Genomic DNA, 19,453 nt, shown 5'->3' with positions numbered 1-19,453 from the left:
GGTGTTCTCTCTCGTACACTAGCCCATCCAGGATGATTGAAGAGCTCAAAGGAATTCCTTCCCGATACACAATCTTAATGAGTTTTAATCAACCCGATTATAATCGGCTCCACGTGTTAACAACCACTCTGGACATTAACACCTCGTTCACTCATCATAGTTAAATTGAGCACGCGGACGATTGAAACACACGTCTCATTACATGTCACCCGTCTCTCTACACCTCTCTCTTGTGGGTTTATTTAGTATCGCAGAACAATCCCGTGCCTTCCAGTAAATGCGACTCCAGTCGATACTGGAAGTTTTGTCTGAGGATGCTGGAACGTTTTCACAAATCTCACCAGGCAGTTTACAGTGCGAGACTGCCATCTACAGTCGAAATCAGCTCATTACACCAAGCAGTTTATATTACAATTTACCGATCTGTGCTAAACAAAATTTATGACATGTAACCATCAATTCTAATCATTAATTTCCAGGCATTTACTAATGCTTACTCACAAATACGACAACATCTAGCTTTTAACTGACAAATATAAAAGGCTATACATTTTGAATGCAGATGAGCTTTGCATTTTGCATGTCTATTTTCATCTTCCTCTTCATGTGTTGTTTTATATTTTGAGGCATTCAGCATCTAAAAAGGCTGTGATGAACATCACATGAACAATCTCCCCGTCTTCGCTACTCACACCACCAAATTTTATACATGTCCCGAAAGCGGATGCGGACGGCCTTAACTTTTCTCGTGTTTTAAATGTTTTTTTAAATTTTATTTTTCGCATATAATTTTAAAAAGTAATAAAATGCTTCATGTTTGATATATTTGTTCTTTTGGTGTGGATTAAATCCATCTCTGTTATTAAATTCGGCTTATTGAACATTTTACCCCTCCCCGCTCAATCCTGGCTTTTGGTTCATATGTGTGGAAATGTCAATACGAATATCGTTTTAAAAATAATAAAATGCTAAATGTTGTATAGATTTTGTTATTTTGTTATGAATTCAATCCATCGATGTTATTGAATTGTTTTTATACTCGTTTCAGTTGATTTGGAGGATGGCTTGGATATGTATCACTTTTGGAATGGTACTGTCCATCTCCCCCCCCCCCCCCCCCCACGATCCTTTACTTTCGCAATGTATTCTGGCGCCTCTTTACGTCTTGATAGTTCAGAAAATGCTCAAGAATAAAAGGTATGGTTTTTAAATGCTTATGACTTCACTCTGTAGGAGTTTGAGCCTATCATTGTATGCACATTTGAATGGGCAGCCATTTTTTCCCCATATCATCCCTCCATATGGAGTACTCCATGATAATGAGGTTGCGAACATTCAAAAGCTCCTCATCACCATGCCCTCTATGGTCGCTGTCACACGAGTGTTTTGAGACGTCGTATAACGAAAAAAACGTTTCAAACGATATTCGTGTATCTGTGCTTGTGTTCACACCTCGTTTCAAAAAACAATTGAAAAAAACAACATGAGAGGGCATCCTAAAACGCAAAGCCTGTCCATGGCTGCTTTGTACTGAACTAAACTTGACCAAAACACCAGCTAAAAATTTGTGAATTTCATTGATTATTCTTCTCCATATTATAATATATATGTATATATGTATATATGTATATATATATATATATATATATATATATATATATATATATGTTTGCTAAAAAAATTTATGACAAAAGGTCAAATGGTAAACATTGTGGCATTGACAGGCAAATGGACAGGCATGTGGACACACACACACACACACACACACACACACACACACACACACACACACACACACACACACACACACACACACACACACACACACACACACACACACACACACACACACACGTCTCCCACTGTACCAGGGGGATGAGCTAGTAAATAAAAGCACTGAAGTGATTAAAAAAATAAAAAAATAAAGAAAAAGGCTGTCACACTGCGTAGTGGAAGACAGACGGGTAAGGATTATTCATACTCACTGTGACTTTTCCGTTTGGCATTTTGACACAATTATTACCTCCACAACCAAAGGTGGATGGGGTTTAAGTATGTTCTCACCCCTGTCTGTCTGTGAACAGGATATCTCAAAGTTGTGGATGGATTCGGATGAAATATGTTGGACAGGTTGGGTGTGTGATAAGGACAAACTGATTAGACTTTGGTGAGGATCCGAATCCCAAATTATTTTAAAGTAATTCTTCATCTTGCAAGATGGGGCCAAAAATGATAGACAGCACATATCAAAAAGTTGTGGATGAGGTATGACAAAACAAGGTGACAAGAACAAGCCGATTAGATTTGGGTTCAGGTCCGGATGTAGATTTGGCCCATCGGTGAGATACAAACAGTAAATTATTCAGCCTGTTGGAGGTATGTGCTCTATTGAGTGCTGTTCTCATTAATTACTGTTCTAAATATGCTCATAACTTGCAAATACAAGCTGTTGCTTCACTGACGGTGTTATTAAGGGGGGGGGGGTGTTGAGAGAGGATGGAGAGGAGAGAGAGAGAGAGGAGGCAGGATGGAGGGGAGGCTAGGAAAGTGGGGGGGGAAGAGTGAGGAAAAGGGGAGGAGGGAGGTGGGGAGAGCTATTCCTCACCAAACGTTGCGATACTGCGAGGAGAAAGATATTGTTACGATGCCGGGGTCGGCCGCCAACCGACCGCTCCGACGGAGCCGCAAGTCGAGTTGGCCCGACTGATCGCCCGGAATATAGATCGCCACCCGGATAAGTCCGAGTCGACGGGTCCTTGTACAAGAACCGAAATACGCCAATGGGCAGATCACGTGGGGTAGGGTCGATTGCCAATCTTCAATGTATCTAAATACCCACGTGATCCAACTACCGGGGTGTTCCACCCTCGACGGAACTCGTGCGGAACAAACCGCCGAGGCGAGCCTGTCCCGTGCACGATTCCGAGCGGCTTAATCGCCGAGAACCGTCGGTCCAAATGTCCCCCTTTTACGGCAAACCAACGGCTTTCTAACTCCCAACACACGAAATGCTCAGTCAATGAAAGAATCGATGCGACGAGCTGAAAACCTTAAACAATTGGGGTATTTATTAATAATAATAATGAGGAACTATTCAGACTTTACGAAATGCAATGCAATACAATGATTTACAGCACACAAAGCACTTAACAATTTCCTACTTATTAGACGGGCCCACGGACACACGTACGCACACACACACATCCAAGTAATGGTGGCTGAGGCCTTTAATAACGGGCTCCAGTTCGGAGGACAGGTGAGCTGAAACCTAGAGCCTATCTCGAACCTCTCCACCTCATGTGGTCAAGTTGTTCGGACCCGGGCTCCAGCGAGAGCGAGCTGGACCCAATTGCCGTGAGCCGCGATCCTTCCCGAGCTCCAGCGAATCCTCCCGCGCTTCTCAACACGTGCTGGTGAGACGAGGCACCGGTCCTTCCCATCGATGTGTCGCTTCCCCGAGGAACAACTTCCAAGATGAGGTCGATGAGTCGCACCAAGCCGGGAACCAAACGGAGAACAAAGAGCTCCACGAACCAAGAAGAAGAATAAGCCACCACTCGCAGCTCGAGCCGAACAACCGGCTCAACTTTCTTCCAAACAAAACAGCTCTCCAAAAAGCCTACCAAGCCAAGCAGGACCCGAAGCTCTGCTGAACAACTCCTCTGCAGAAGCAAAAAGCTTCTGAAGGCCTCAACCCGAACCCAAGCCAAACAGGACCCGAAGCTCTGCTGAACGATGCAGCCCCCACTACACTCCCAACACGAACAAAGAAAGGATCTCCTCTTTATCCTTCTCCACCTCCCTCCCCCGCGCCCGGCGTGACTCATGCCCTCGTGATCCGCTCAACTACGGGTGGGAGGGAGTAGTTGACGTCATGAATCACAGGACGGCAGGGCTCTTCTTCCTCTTCGCAGAAGAGGGGGAGGGACGTCTCTATTGTTCGCTCCCTAACTATTAAATCGATCCGCAGCGCATCTAATCGATTTCTAAACATTTAAACAATGGAAGGTGAGCTATCTAGGGAACAAGCACTTATCGACATAGCTGACTAAAGGAACCTGTATGTTGTGTGCAATCGAATTCCAAATTTGTATATATATATATATATATATATATATATATATATATATATATATATATATATATATATATATATATATATATATATATATATATATATATATAAAAAACAAAGGGAGAAAGGTGAGGGGTGGAGGTGGGGTAAGTAAAGACAATGATGATATGTGATGCTTAATGACCGAACACACATACACAAAAATAAAAACATGTCAGAACAGCTGTACACACAACGACACAACAGAATTTGTAAATTAATCCACTGGCACATCTGCAAAAACTTTGACATTCCAGTTCCAGAAAATTTGTGGGAACATGAACCAAAAGTAATCACTGAAAACATGGAAGTACCTTCCGCTCACGTACGACCAAAGATCCCATCGAGCGTGAACATCGAAAACAAAGCATTGTGACCAGATATACTTGGGGACAAAAAAAAAAGAGAAGAAGGCATTACTTGTTGAGGTGTTGACATCAGTTATTTTGGACTAAATGATGCAGAAATCAAGAAAATGAACAAACACCAAGACCTCGAAAATGAAGTGAGAAGATCCTGGAAGTGAAAGAATGCCAAAGTTGTACCAGTGAGGGCTGGAGCTACCGGAATGATGACAAAGAACCTCAAAAAAAAGGAAAAAAAAAGCACACAAGCGAACACATGCACACACACACTTTTGCATTACAATAAATAGGGGCAATACCCCTGGGCCTTCACCTGGTAGCGGCTGGATAAGAAAACCAGGCAACCACTGGTAGGCATGGATAACCCACAAAATATATAACTGAGAAGAAAGTAAATACCTCTGGATATTTTTTTAATGCCATGAACAAGCCTTGGTACACCATGGGTGATAAAAGGTTATGGTCAAGTTTCATCGAAATTGTGTGTGTGGTTTCAGAAAAGAAAGCGAACACCTCTTTAAAGAGGAAACCCACTCCCCCCTCCCACCCCATAAACTCCCTCTGTAGACCCCTTTAGACCCCGTTTTTTTTTATGCCATCAAGGGTGATGAAGGAAGGTTAGGGCCAAATTTCATTGGAATTGTATGTATAGTTTCTGAGAAGTTGCAAGTATTTGTGGACAGACGGACAGACGACACGCCATCCCAGAAGCTCCCCGGAACTACTTCACAGGTGAGCTAAAAACCATCGCTGGGAATATTATAACAAACGAACTACATTTCAAAGCTATCCAGGGCTCATTGACGATCCTGAAGAGAGCCCTCGGCACAAAACTTTGACAACAGAAAACTTCACAGCTTGGTCCATGAATCGTCACACACACACACACACACACACACACACACACACACACACACACACACACACACACACACACACACACACACACACACACACACACACACACACACACACACACACACACACACACACACACACACACACACACACACCCCTAGGGTGGGAACATTCAAATCTGTCAGCTCGTACATGTAGCGACCTTTGCATCTCACCTGTCGGCTCTGAATGTAATTCGTACATGCTACAATCCCCTCAACAGGGGGGACCAGGGAAGGGTTGGGAGAGAGAGAGAGGGGGAAGAGAGAGGGGGGGGGAAGAGAGAGGGAGAGAGAGGGGGGGGAAGAGAGAGGGGGAGAGAGAGAGAGGGGGCGGGAGGGGTCGGAAAGAGGGATAGGGGTGGAAGAGAGTGCAAAGGGTTGGGAGAGATTGCGGCAGATGTGTGACGCCCAGTTTATCGTCCATCTGAGAGACGACACGCACAGTAATGAATCAACCGGCCCGTGAAACACCGGGAGGACAGTTTAGACGTGGGTTGGGATTCAAATCCAGGCTACACAGAGTGATCATGCTTTCCTGCCGTGATGTGGCGATTCCTTACTTCAGAACTGAAAATATATTTTTTCTCATTGTGATCATTTAATTTATTTTGCCTTCCTACCTCCAGTGTAGAACCATAATATCGCAATTGAATGTTGAAGAACGTGCCAAGTGGCTTTACCACGCAATGCACAAAACGTTTGAAGAAACTTTTAAAAGCAAAACGTTTAATTACCTGCGCCACTGAAGGTGAAGGAGGTTATGTTTTCACCCCATTTTGTCTGTTTGTGTGCAAGATATCTCAAAAAGTTGTGGACGGATCAGGATGAAATTTTGTGGACAAGTTGGGTGTGTGACAAGGAAGAACTGATTGGATTTTGGTTTTAGATCTGGATCCGGATCTGATAATTTTTTAAAGTGATTCTTCACCATTGAGAGATAGGGATAAACTAATATAGAGCACGATATATCAAAAAGTTGTGCACGGATCCGGATGAAACTTGGTGGACAGGTTGGGTGTGTGGCAAGGATGAATTGATTCGATTTTGGTGAAGATCTGAATCCGGATCTGGATACGAGAATTATTTAGTTTTTAAAGTGATTCTTCACAATTGAGAGATGGGGCCAAAAACGATATGCAGTCGTACTGTATTGGATATTGCGAAAATGTAATGAGCCTGATATGTTCTCGTAATCAGGCATTGCGTGACAGAGGTATGGGCTCCGAGTTTCCTTCTAGTTTTTACTTGTATTTATCTCTGCTGAAGTGACGGGTCATATATTGTCGTCAAAAACAGGAAACTCTGTGGAAAATAAAATTTCACAAGTCTGGAGACGGCGATGGTTCACGAGCAATGTACACGGTCGCCTTTTTTATTTTTTGACCATCGAGGGGACGCCACAGGCAAACTGGCGGGAATCGGGAAAAACGTAACTGATGAAAGTTGTAGTACTCGAAGAGCACTACTTGCATACCAACTTTCATTCGAAACAGTTGAAAACCCGGGGAGCTCGATGCCCAATTTGTCGATTTTTTTTGACATTTTTTAAGTTTGTGACCTTGTGACCTTGACCTTGGGATGAAAATGAAAAAAAAAAAAAATCGAGCTCCGTGGGGCTATGCAGGTGCCAATGGGCTAACAAAATACCGAAACCCCTGCTGGATTCGACAAACCCCCTCGGAGAAGATGTAACTTGAAATCGGCTACCCCCTAAAAACACATGTTTTTTGGGCATGGCTCGACCCATAATTGGTGCAGCATACCCATTCTCAGGAAAACACAACTAGATCATGATATAAACCTCGCACCCTAATTTTATCAGGATCAGATCAAAACCCACGGAGCTATGCTCGGGACAGACAGACAGACTGACACACACCCATAACGAATATAGTGGTCACTTACTGACTCGTGAACCAACATTTTCAGCGAGTCAGCCACCACCTGTTGCACCGCACAACAAAATGTGGCCAATGCAGGCGAGTCACCCTGAACTTTGTTTAAGTCGATCTATATACAGTATTCGGTGACAGCACAAATATTGTAGAGCGCTGGCTGAAGCACTCCAACAAAATGGTTGATAAGAAACGGTTCCCTTGGCATGCAATTGGCAATCACCGACTGTCGTATTAAGCATACACCTCCTGGAGATGGCTGAAATGTCAAATATGTCTGAATTGGACAAATGAGCACTTTTCTAGGAGTCAGAACTGCTTGTAAGCTCAATTCTGGAGCTTAAATTTTGTAATTCTTCTGAATTTAAGAGCAACTCGTGGTGATCACATATGTGGAAATGAACTAAAGGAACAAACACTGATGTCTCCAGGCGTTTATAAGCATTGCAATGTAACCAGCAATTTGTAGCTATGATGAACAGGCATTCGATAATATTGTTGAGGAAAGTGGAAAAACACAAAAAACAAAACTTTATCATTAAGAAATCATTGCGTCCTGTTCAAAGTCAAAGCAAGGTTGAGCCGGCCAAAAATATGGTGGCTTGAGACCCCAGCGAGGCTACCCAGGAAACGCCTTAAAACCCCCGAGAGCGAGGTGGCCGAGGATCTCTTGATGAAGGATATAATTAAATAAGGCCATTAATTGTCTTCAAAAGGGGTGTTTTAATCAGCCCAAAAACACAATTTTCAGTCATTCACTTCCTTGGAGTTTTCTTCGTATCCATGCAAAATTTCAAGCTGCAAGGTTTTATGGTTTTGGAGTTATGGAGGATACACACACACATTTTACTTTTGTTGTGGGATTATGATGGAATAATGTCAAAAGATGTCGTGATGCTAAACCAGAAAAGGATTGTAGTGTCGTATTGTGGCATCAATAATGTGGTGTCATTCCAACCTTGTTTGGTTGTTTTTTTTGGACATTTAATCCCTCTATGTTTTTACATTTTTTTTAATGTTTTTTATTTTTCTTGTATATTCGATGATGTGGATTGTGCTTGTATTCTTCAAACAGCTAAATATCTCAAGTAAATGAAGAATGAGTGATTAGAATGATTTCTTTATTTAAAAGTTTACAGCTATAGTTATTGTGATAGGAGAGCACACATATAAACAAAAGGTGGGACTGCTATTTAGCTGGAGCTCAATACTTGTATTGTTTTGAGTTGTGTTCCATTCTAATTGTTTGGAGTTGTCCAGTCAGCTGAGCCTTTATTCAGCAACATAGGAAGGTCCTATTGTCATTTTCACATGACTTAATAGATCATAGTTCCATGTATTTTTTTTAAAAGAATACAACCAAAATACACCTACATTTTCATGAAAAATATACGCGGACCAAGTTAACCGTTTTAACTATTTTCAAACGTAGAAAGGAAAAATCTATTCCCCACTGGTATACGGTAGCAGTCCAGCGTCACGGGGGAACAACGAGGGAAGAACTGCTTCAGGTTACTCGCCGGAATCGCAGGTCATCGCACATGTATAACTTCATGACGCGGCGGGTTGCTAATCGAGCATGAACACCAATAACAACTTGACCATGTGATTTAGGGTCCTCCGTCTAACAAACCATTCACCTAAGGGTCATGTGATCTCAGTACCAGGGAACGAGCCCTCGGTACTTGTGTTAACCAGATTACTTACCGGATCAGATGCAGCCAAACGGAACTGCCAAGCACGTACATGCTACGAAGCGAATCCTCGGGTTTGTGCTGGGGTGTGGGCTATGCTGGACCAATGAAGGAGAAGATGAAAATGGGTTGGGAACATTTCTACACAGTGCATTCATTTACAACCAGAATGCGAGGAAAGGAATGTGGCACAGTGAATGGGATTTATTGGTACATACAGTAGGGAAAGCAAGGAATTTGTGGGGTGCGCCAAAAGATGAGCAAGGACAGGCGCCATATGTGTCTGTCTGTCTCTGTCTCTGTCTCTGTCTCTGTCTCTGTCTCTGTCTCACACACACACACACACACACACACACCCAAGGATGATTACATACTGTAGCCCAGAGAGAAAGAAAGCAGGTGAGGGTAAACGACGTCTCAATACCTGGCGTGGACAGCAGACCAACGCAACCAAGAACGCTTAGGGAGAGGTAGGTGGGAGGAATACTGGATGTGCCTGGAGTGTGGAAGTGTGAGGAGTGGTGTATGGCAATGTTGGGGTACAGCGTCGTGCAAGAGGAAAATGTAAATGTGAGTCAGTTTGTTCACTCCTTCGGGTTCTGCCCGTGAAAGAAGTCGGGCTTCACCCGCTTTGATGTTCTTTTTTGCGTCCACAGTAGACGAGACAAAGGGAAAGAAATATGGAAGAAAAAGATGTGCAAGGAAAAAGTCCTCATCCTATCTGTGTGTAAATGTCTGTACCTATTGAGGATTGGTCGAACGGAGCGGCCCCATCTCGTGGCAGTCGTGTGTAATTTTTTTTCTCGCCCCCCCCACCCCCCTCGCTTGGTCACGGGGACTCGCGACGCCTTTCACTCCGCACCAACCAGCTCGCTGACTGCCTGCTTGCCAATCCAGTCTGGCTCCACGTTCCTTCAGCAGCAGCACCAAAGTTGAAGGCGAGCAGCAGCAGCAGCAGCAGCAGTGAGCAGGGCAAACCGGATGAACTTGTGCAGGCGAGCAGACTGTCGGACTGACCCATGAGCAGGCTGACCGAACGAGCGACTGACCTAAAAGAGAGGAGAGCGAAGAGAGAGAACTGACTCCGCTCTGCGCTTTCTATGGGCCCAGATGAAGGGAGGGGCCGAGAACGGGATCACGAGCTGCAGGCAAAATCCCGCTCCTCTGTTGGACCACAGTGGCCTTAGCCACACTCCAACATGCCTCAGAGCTTTAAATGGGCTAGTTACTTGCTAACCTTGACACGGTTCGGAGCTCCGAGCTTTACATAGGGCCACAGTCTTCGGACGCGTGCTCCGGCCCCGAACGTGTGCTGCTCTTCATTCTATCATGGAATTATAACGAAATCCTCACACTCCCCTTAGGTCCCTTCATAAGCCGCAGCACACATTTGCGCTTCGGGTTATGCCTTGAAGCAGCTCGACCCGCGTCCCCTCCAGGTCCCTTGATGCTTCGGTGCAGATTTGACGATCACGAGGCAGTTGCGGCTGTTATAGAGCAGGGTGCTGTTGTCTTGGCATCCGTAGTGAGAGATGGTGGCGATGTGGCGTTTGTAGCGAGTGATGATCGCCACGTGCCATCCATGGTGAAAGCCGAGTGCCACGTGGCGCTCGTTGAGAAATGGGTAAATAAAAGTCGCGAGTTGGTGTGGGTTGCTGCGAGGGTATATTTCCCAGATGTATGAAGCGGTTGTGGTGAACGTGGTAAGGTTTGGTGAGCGGGATGAAGTCTGAGGTGAGGTGGCAGTTGGGAATTGACATGCACACTCCAAAGGAACAATGTATTGTGCATTGTCAGCAGGAAGCGCTCACAGCACGAGCATGCTGGAGATGCCCATAGCATGTTGTTCATTCTTATTTGTGTGGCGTGTGTTCTTGCTTGCATAGTTCATGTAACAGAAGGGAAAAGGTCAAAGGTTAAAGTGAAGATGTACGAGACATTAAAGACCTGACTACAAGAGTCTCACGCAATGCATCTTTCCCCTTTTACCCACAAGACATATGGAAGGGACTAAGACATAACTATTGAAATAACTGCTTTGTGATTGCTGAATGTTGTGTGCCATTGCCTTGGAGGCATGCGTTTTTACAGAACCGCAACAATACTTTTGTTGAAAACAGCTAAAATAGCTGGCGGTTTTCTGGGTAAGAGGTATACTTGAATTTCCAGCTGTTGCCTTGTATAATGCAGAAATGATCTCACTGCTTAATTTCAGCCCATCATCGTCCATGATCATTCCAACAAGGATTCATAATCACCTGGTCACAGTGTGGGATACTTCTCCCAGGAGAGTTTGTCACCCTATCCCTTTCAGAAGCCACCCCAAGTGTGGTCATTGCATGGTGTATTGCACCAGTATCCTGAAGCCTTAAAATGTAGAAATTGGTTTTGTGAAGTGACATGCACAGGTACATATTGTTCAATTGCGATTCCAAGGTTTGAGGTGGAGCTTAGAAGATGGGCTTGACAGCAACCACCAACTCGGGTATGCATACTGGAGAATGCAACTGACAGTCAAAAAAATTGGAGCCCAGGTTTGAGTTGTGTTCCAGGCTGCGATTAGAGCATGGGGATAATCCTACGCTAGATGGAATGGTGGCACACCAAGACCTGTCATAAATAGCACCAAATTGTGTCCCGTGACTTTTGCTATGATTGTGGAGGTGGACCTGTTTCACTTATTCATACTTTTTACCTTTCAGGAAAGTACGTGCTGGTGTATGGAATCCTGCAATCACACAGCCCAGAGCCTGTTGTTAAAGCGATCAAAATGATGGCACTTTCTGATAATCCCTTCCACAAACACATGTGGAAAGATGAAGTCTTGGAACTGCAGCAATACGTACTTTGATCTTCACTTGGACATGGTTTGGCACCGTGCCTTATTTCCATCCACTGAATGTTTGAATTGGTGGTTAATGCAGTGTGGGTGTGGTACTCATGACGAGATGACTGAACTCCTGATGTGATTTTCATGGCATTGTTTCCACAAGTGCATAATATGAGAACACAGGATGCAAAAACACTTGTTTGTCAGATTTTTTTTTTTTTAGCAAATTACATTTAATTTTGTCTCATCATTTATGAACCTCTCATTTGAAGTTGGAGCTGCAGGTATAGTTTCTGAATCTTTCCATCCTGTACTTTGCTGTAATTGCTTAGTTTTTTATGTCTTCGCAGCTGAAGGCCGTAAGCATTATGCTTTTGGGTTGTCCATTATTGTTTTTATGCTTTCGCACCAAGGGTGCCTAAGGCATTATGTTTCCGGGTTGTCCGTCCGTCCGGATTTTCGTTTACGCGACAACTCAAGAAGCAAATTGTAGAATTTCATCAAACTTGGTAAAAAGGTAAAGTAAGACAGAGCAATTAAGTGATTAGCTTTTGGGCCAGATATGATAACGGTCAAGGTCAAACTCTAAAATTTTACTGTTTACGCCCCAACTCAAGAAATATTGGACATAATTTCATCAAACTTGGCACAAAGGTAAAGTTAGACAGGGAAATTAACTGCTTAGATTTTGGGCCAGATATGATAAAGGTCAAGGGTCAAATATGTCAACACTCAAGTGTTTGTGCGGGAGAGTGGAGGCACACCCGTCGACTGCACGCAGTCGAATTACTCGGTTTTTTTTTTGGTTATACACGATAATTTGTGGAGTATTGAAGGGATTCCAACCAAACCTGACACAAGTATGGACTGTAATACAAAGATGAACCGATTTAATTTTGGGTTAAAAAGGTCAATGGTCATGTGCCCTTTCAAACCCATTTTGCAGACCATAACTTGGTTTAGAAGGAGCTGTCTTCTAATGTTCTCTTTTCTCTCTCGTGACCTTTAATTTTTTCATGTGATCTTTAATTGAAAGCAAAACGTTAGTTTGTTGACGCAGGCATATCCATTATCACATTCAGGTCAAATTCTACTTTTAGTTTCCCTTGAACCATGTCGAACTATCCCTTTTCTTTTTATGACTGACTTTTAACACTATCTTTATATTTATGTTGTGATTAAAGTATTCCACATTTCTTCGCCTCCCCCCCCACCCCTCCCCCCACCCGTGGTGAATTGCTGCAAATTCTGAAAATAGATTTTGTATCCTATTGCATTGGTAGACAACTGTGACAACTGCAGTGATTCCCCCCCCCCCCCTTTTACCAAAAATATTCATAACTTGAATAAATAAATCATTTTATTTAATATTTTTGCGACAATGGTGAACACCAACAGAAGCTGTATTTAATAAACAGTTTCCAAAGAGGTTGCTCTGGATTTGTCCGATGAAATGCCTGTTTGTAACCATTTAAAGTTAAGGTGGGGGGGGGGGGGAGTTCATGGTGTTGATAAAAGCATCTTTCGGGATCCAAGCCTTTGCAGCTCCAAGGGTTTCAATTGACAGTGATAACAATTAAGAGTAGAACAGTTGAAGGGGCACTGTGTTACATTTTAATATCACAACTCATTTCCATAATGGAATAAAAGCATTGTTAAATATAGCCAGTGAAAATAAATGTTAATGCACCTTTCTTTGCTCACTGCCCCAGCCACAATATGGAACCAGATTATTTTTGTAACAATTGGTCATTGAAATTGTGATGGGGAAAGGGGGTGGGGTGTTTGTGATGGTGTTTCATAGGCAGGGTGATTCATTGTGTGCGGCGTCCCTCGGATGGACGTTAAACTGGGCATCCCATCTGCCAACATCAGTTGATGGACGTTAAAGATTCCAGGGCGTCCATCACAAAGAGTAGGCGAGCTATCGCCAGCGCCTTGGCCAGATTCCAAATTCCTGCCCTGACTTTGTGTTTTGGAGTGGTGAACAATCCAAGATTGTAACCCTAGCCAAAGAAACTGCTTCAGTCGCACCAATGCTCTGTATAGAGCATGGTAAAATCTGATCTGATGTGCAAAAAGAAAAAAAAGGAGGAACATAAATAAACACAATGAAGTGGAAGGGAACAGATGTAATGGAAATATAAGATTAACATTATGCAAAAAAGTTTGAATAGATTGCAATTTGCTCCATCCCCAGGCTTATATTTTTTGCCATGTGTATTGTCCATCCATGCACCAGTGAGTAATACATTGCTTGTTTAAAAGTGTTTCACATTTGAATTAAATAACGAGAGCTGTGTGAGAAAGTGTGATGTGTGCAATATGTTTAGGGCCATATACATATTCATTTCACACAAGGGGGGAAGGGAAGGAGTCCAAGTTTGATGTTTATTCAGCCGAGGCTGAATGAAGTGAAAACCAAAATTTTTTTTTTGAACTTTCCATCCAAGAATCATGTAACCTTACGAAATAAATTTTTTTTTAAAAAAATCTCTATGGGAAGGCGCTTCTTTGTTGAAGTTTTGTGTCAAGCGGTTGTGGAGAAAATGAATTAAAAAGTGGCGGTGGAAGAAAAAACAATTCCTGCTTTGTGAAACACCGCAACCCATGCCTGCAGAAAAAGGATTTTTTTTGGAATTCCAGCCACATTTTCCATCCAATAATCATGTAACTTTGTTGTCGGAAGCTTTGCACACATTCCTTATTTCGTCAACTTGGTTGTGGGGATGGGTGGGTTTGAAGGCCATAAAATACAAATTGATGAGTCTTTCCTTAGTGTTGGGAAAGGAAGTGCACAGAGCACACACTGCACGAGCACATCCACATTTGCCACTAGAGATGGTTCGAGCCCATTTTTTGAGCCCGCAAGGAAAAAAAGAACAAAAAAAAAAAAAAACTGGAAAAAGGTAGGAATCCTGAATCAATTTCCCAGGAATTCCTGGGAAACGATTTAGCGGGAAGAAACACGAGCTCGAGCTCTGTTTGAAAGCTTTTCCCAGCTCAAGCTCGAGGAAATTAGGCTTGCACAATCTCAATCTATATAAGCAGCACATCAGCGGCGTGACACAATAGATAACATAGAAGATAATGAGCACTAACATATTACTCTGAACTCTGTGGACCAGAACTTTCAGTGGAATCATTTTTCATCTCATTTGCACAAGTGCTTTGGCCGATTTTACGCAACATGGTAAAGGATGGTTGTGGACACCTATTACTACTTGTATCGGCTCCGTAAGATGCAGAAGGCCCCTGAATATTTCCCTCCACCACTGAAGGTGGATGGAGGTTATGTTTTCACCCCTATTTGTCCATCTGTTTGCCTGTTTGTGAGCAGAATATCTCAAAGATGTGGACGGATTCGGATGAAACTTGGTGTACAGCTTGGGTGTGTGACAAAGAAAAAATTGATTCGATTTTGGTGAGGATATGGCTCCAGATACGATAATTTTTAAAAAGTGGTTCTTCACCATTGAGAGATGGGGCCAAAAATGATGTATATATATATATATATATATATATATATATATATATATATATATATATATATATATATATATATATATATATATATATATATATATATATATATATATATATATATATCACGATATTTCAAAAAGTTGTGATGTATTACGCCAAAAATTGGTGGATGAGTTGGGTAGTTGACAACAAGCCGATTCGATTTTGTTTGCTTTATGTACAAGGTCTGGATGCAGATTTGGCCTATGAGTATAATACAACATGTAAACTGTTCAGCCTGGTGGAGATATGCACTCTACTGAGTGCCATTCTAGTTAGCTCCGCCACCAAAAGGGGATGGAGGTTATGTTTTCACCCCTGTCTGTGTGTGTGCAGGATTTCAAAAAGTTGTAGATGGATTCAGATGAAATTTGGGAGAGGTTGGGTGTGTGACAAGGACAAATTAGGTTTTGGTGAAGATCCGAAAACTAGAATTTTAAAAGTGCTTCTTCACCATTGAGAGAGGGAGAGAGGGAGAGAGGGAGAGAGGGAGAGCCAAAAACAAAAACTACAGTATAGCAGGATATCTCAAAAAGTTGTGGACGGATTCCAGCGATTTAGTGGAGCAGGTTGGGTGTGTGAGGACGATGAATTGATTAGATTTTGGCAAGGATCCAGATCCAGGTAGAGGTATGCACTCTACTGCGTGCTCTTAGAGTTATTTCTGTTTTTATTTTTCACCTAACGTCTTGTTGGCAGGTTTGTGATGATGTGTAAGTTTCATCTGAATAAACTGCTATTAGTGTATTTTTCCTCACTCAAACAACAAAAAAGGTTCCTTCCAGAATTTGCAAAAGAAAACAAAAAAGCATGTTAATGGCGATGTGTTCAACACTAGTATGTGCATAGACTCAAAATGGCACATGCATGCGCTAGCGGCTAATGGCACCACGGGCTCCTTCCCATAATGGATCCCCTGCATGGAATCACGAACTGACAAAAATATCAATTTGCTTCCAAGATTAACTTTATGTAAAGCATCCATCCATTCATTGGGACCATACTCTGTGTCGGGCATTGGTGCTGCCTAAGCAGTCTTCTTAGCTATTGGACACAATCTTGGACGGGTCGCCACTCTGACACAGGATACCAGCAAGTAGTCCAGTTGCCAGGTTGAGTACCTTGTTGTTGCGAGAAGTGTATTGTTTTTTCATGGTTTCATACTCGCATGGGTCGATAGAAAAAAATTTAGCTTGGTTGCCGGAGTGGCAACCTTGGGGAACTCCGATAATTTGCATATATCCAAGATGGCCACCACGGACGGAGGTGGAAAATAACTTTTCAACCAATCAATCTACAATCACATGTGATACATTTTTTCCGTATAATTTTGAGGTGTGGAATCGATTTCTGAGGCCAGTTGTGTGGTTCGGGGTCAAATTCAGGGTCAAAGGTCAAGTTCAATGTCATTTTTGGACTCTTGAGGGGTTTAACACTTTTTGACCCCTGCATCAATTACAGATCACTCCTACTCGATAGTTGATGAACGATCCCGTTGATTCTAATCTCACCCCTTCTTCTTTTCAGAGAAACGTATGATGGCTGACTCAAGGTGTCTTCTCCCGGTGTGTCACGGAGGTGGAGAAGAAACAAAATTCACTGAGATCGGGATCAAGAAGCTCATCTCATGTGCCAAATCCCGTGGAGATGGGGACCTGCAGGCTAAGCTACAGAACATTATCGATGTTGGTGGAGATGCGGCAAGCATAGCCTGCCACAAAGGTTGCAACTGTACTTATACATCAAAAGAGAAAATTGAGAGAGTGAGAAAGTCACAGAAAAGAAAAGCTGAAAATGAGGGTGTAAGGACAACTACAAGGTTTCATACTAAGGTCGCTGACAAAGGTGTGTTTGAATACAAACGTGATTGTATGTTCTGTAGAGAGGAATGTTTACCCATTGATGATAGACACCCAGAGAGATGGGACCGCATTCGTGAGTGTATGACCAAAGAACGTTTTGACACAGAACGCAACCCACTCCCAACTATGAAAGATATGCTACTTGATGTTGGTGAGCAGTGTAATGATGATGTCGCTAGAAGGGTCAAGTTGCACCTTGCTTTTGTTTCTGATCTGCCTTCTGCTGAGTGCAAGTACCACATCCGCTGCTATAACAGTTTCACGAAAGTCCCCACATATGCCGATTTGCCAACTGGTAGTGCAGATGAAAATGCTCTGAAGGAAGTCATTGAGTGCATGAACCGAGACAGGTCCAGAATATGGAATAGTGTTGAACTGCATTCCCTGTACTCGGATATTGATGGCAAGCTCGCTCGATGTGACATGTTTAGCAAGCTGACTGACTGCATGAGTAAGGATGTTATCGTTGTTCGGGTAGATGGCTGTGCTACCATTGTTGGTTTCCGTGAGTCCGTTGCTAAAAGTCTCGAGATAGTTAAGGTAGACGATATGGATGAGAGGAGCATTGCTTCCGTGGTGAGGCAGATCAAGCATAAGGCACGGTCGGTCAAGTACAACAGTGCCAATTGCGACTATCAGTTTACACAGGGCAACACAATCAAGGCGACTAGCCCAAGTTTGTTGAAGTTGGCTTCGGACCTAGTCTCCGGTGGTAAAGTGACCAAGAAATCTCTGAGCCTGAGCCAGTCAATTCAGAGTCACGTTACAGACACCAGAAATCAGACAACATTAGGAATGGCTGTCAAACTCTTGCACCGGCATGGCAGTTCCGAACTTCTCAAACTCCTTCATGAGCATGGCTTCACGGCCTCGTACGATGAGGCCCTGAGATTATGAAAATCAGCCGCTCGTCTACTACGTGACAATGCACAGGTTCTCCACCAGTTCATGGGGTTGTGTAGAACCGTCGGCGTCATCTTCGCGTTGTTTGACAACTTCGATCTCCAGGTATTCACACCCAATGGTCGATGCACTACCCATGTCCTCTCACATGAATTCCAGCAACCTCATCCCACAGGTATGCTGGAGTATGGCCACGCTAAGCCAGGGATGCAGACCATACTCGCAAAATCTGCTGACCAGCAGGCTCCACCTGAACTTGACATCACGAAGTATGGGTGGGAAATAACAGATGGCACCCCAGTACCAGCAACCTCTGATCAGCCCCCAGGACCCCAAGATCTCATGGATGTAGTGCGGTGCGGCTGTAAGGCACTGAACGTTGCAGCTGTCACCATGGAAAGACATCATGCACTGTGTACTGCGCTTGTGTTTGTAGTGACGCCTGCTTCAACCCGTTCAAGACAGGAGACGAGACCAAGATGAAGTGGAAGAGGAAGGAGAAGCAGATGTGGAAGATGACGAGGAAGCTGAACATCTTGAACTGATGATGAATGGGAGTGATCGCCGTTAATGAATAAACGCTTGACCACCATCGCTCTGAAAATTTCATTATTATTATTATATTATTTCATTTTTGGCTGAAAATGACCTTGAACTTGACCTTTGACCCTGAATCACAAAATTCACCTCAGAAATCGATTACTCAGGTCAAAATTATACGGAAAAGAGGTATCACGCGTGATCGTAAGTTAATTGGTTGAAAAGTTCTATTCCACGCCCCCTCCCCCCCCCCCCCCCGTCCGCAGTGGCCATCTTGGATTTATGCAAATTAGCGGAGTTCCCCAAGGTTGCCGCTCCGGCAACCAAGCCAAATTTTCTCTATAGACCCATGTGAGTACGAAACCATCAAAAAACAATACACTTCTCATTACAACAAGGTTGAGTACAGAACATATACGGGTGGCAAATGGACTAAAGCTGGCACTCATTTTGCCCCCCTCAGAAGGATTACAGGCAGAGTCAACCCCACCTGGTATTAATTCAACAGCCGAGTGAAATTTGAACTCAGGATCCGAGGATCCCAAGCCCACCACCCTAACCATTAAGCCAACACCAGGCATATGGCAAAGCATAAATGAGGTTATATTCATCAACTCAAAGCTGGAACATCATTTTTAAAGGCAATACAGATGTAGGAAAATGTAAAACTGTTGCATCTTACTTCAGTATTACGGTGTGCAACATACAAATATCACACAATAAATCCACCAACCAAATGTGTATGTGTAGTACAGACCTTTAAGAGAAGAATTGATGAACAGTTGCACATTGACCTTCAGTGAAGGGATACTTAGAGATCTGGGCC

The 19,453-nt window shown here is 43.3% G+C and overlaps 2 protein-coding genes across 4 annotated transcripts in view; both read left to right on the top strand.

Annotated features, from left to right (window-relative positions):
- Nucleotides 1-13,226, top strand: part of RMI2 (RecQ mediated genome instability 2) — a 17,964-nt gene extending 4,738 nt beyond the window's left edge. For all 3 annotated transcript variants that reach the window (XM_085885202.1, XM_085885201.1, XM_085885200.1), the window contains exon 3: nt 11,670-13,226. In XM_085885202.1, the coding sequence (XP_085741328.1) occupies nt 11,670-11,818 (149 nt within the window). In that variant the 3' untranslated portion in view covers nt 11,819-13,226. The remainder of the gene's footprint in view (nt 1-11,669) is intronic.
- A 188-nt stretch (nt 13,227-13,414) lies between these two features.
- LOC147024864 (uncharacterized) lies at nt 13,415-19,360 on the top strand. The gene is made up of 2 exons (XM_085885199.1): nt 13,415-15,221; nt 16,850-19,360. Exon 2 carries the CDS (start codon nt 16,858-16,860, stop codon nt 18,079-18,081), a length of 1,224 nt encoding a protein of 407 aa, XP_085741325.1. The 5' UTR covers nt 13,415-15,221; nt 16,850-16,857; the 3' UTR covers nt 18,082-19,360.
- The last annotated feature ends 93 nt before the right edge of the window (nt 19,361-19,453 follow it).

The sequence above is a fragment of the Eptatretus burgeri genome, chromosome 6 (genome assembly GCF_056783735.1).
Source record: "Eptatretus burgeri isolate ZD-2024b chromosome 6, Ebu_testis_v1, whole genome shotgun sequence".
Lineage (NCBI taxonomy): Eukaryota > Metazoa > Chordata > Myxini > Myxiniformes > Myxinidae > Eptatretus > Eptatretus burgeri.
The sequence above is the reverse complement of the archived record's forward strand: the minus strand, read 5'-3'. Positions and strand labels throughout refer to the sequence as shown.

Bases quoted from the DNA above. Each gene is read 5' to 3' on its own strand.
- LOC147024864 (XM_085885199.1), top strand. From the start codon at position 16,858: ATGATGGCTGACTCAAGGTGTCTTCTCCCGGTGTGTCACGGAGGTGGA.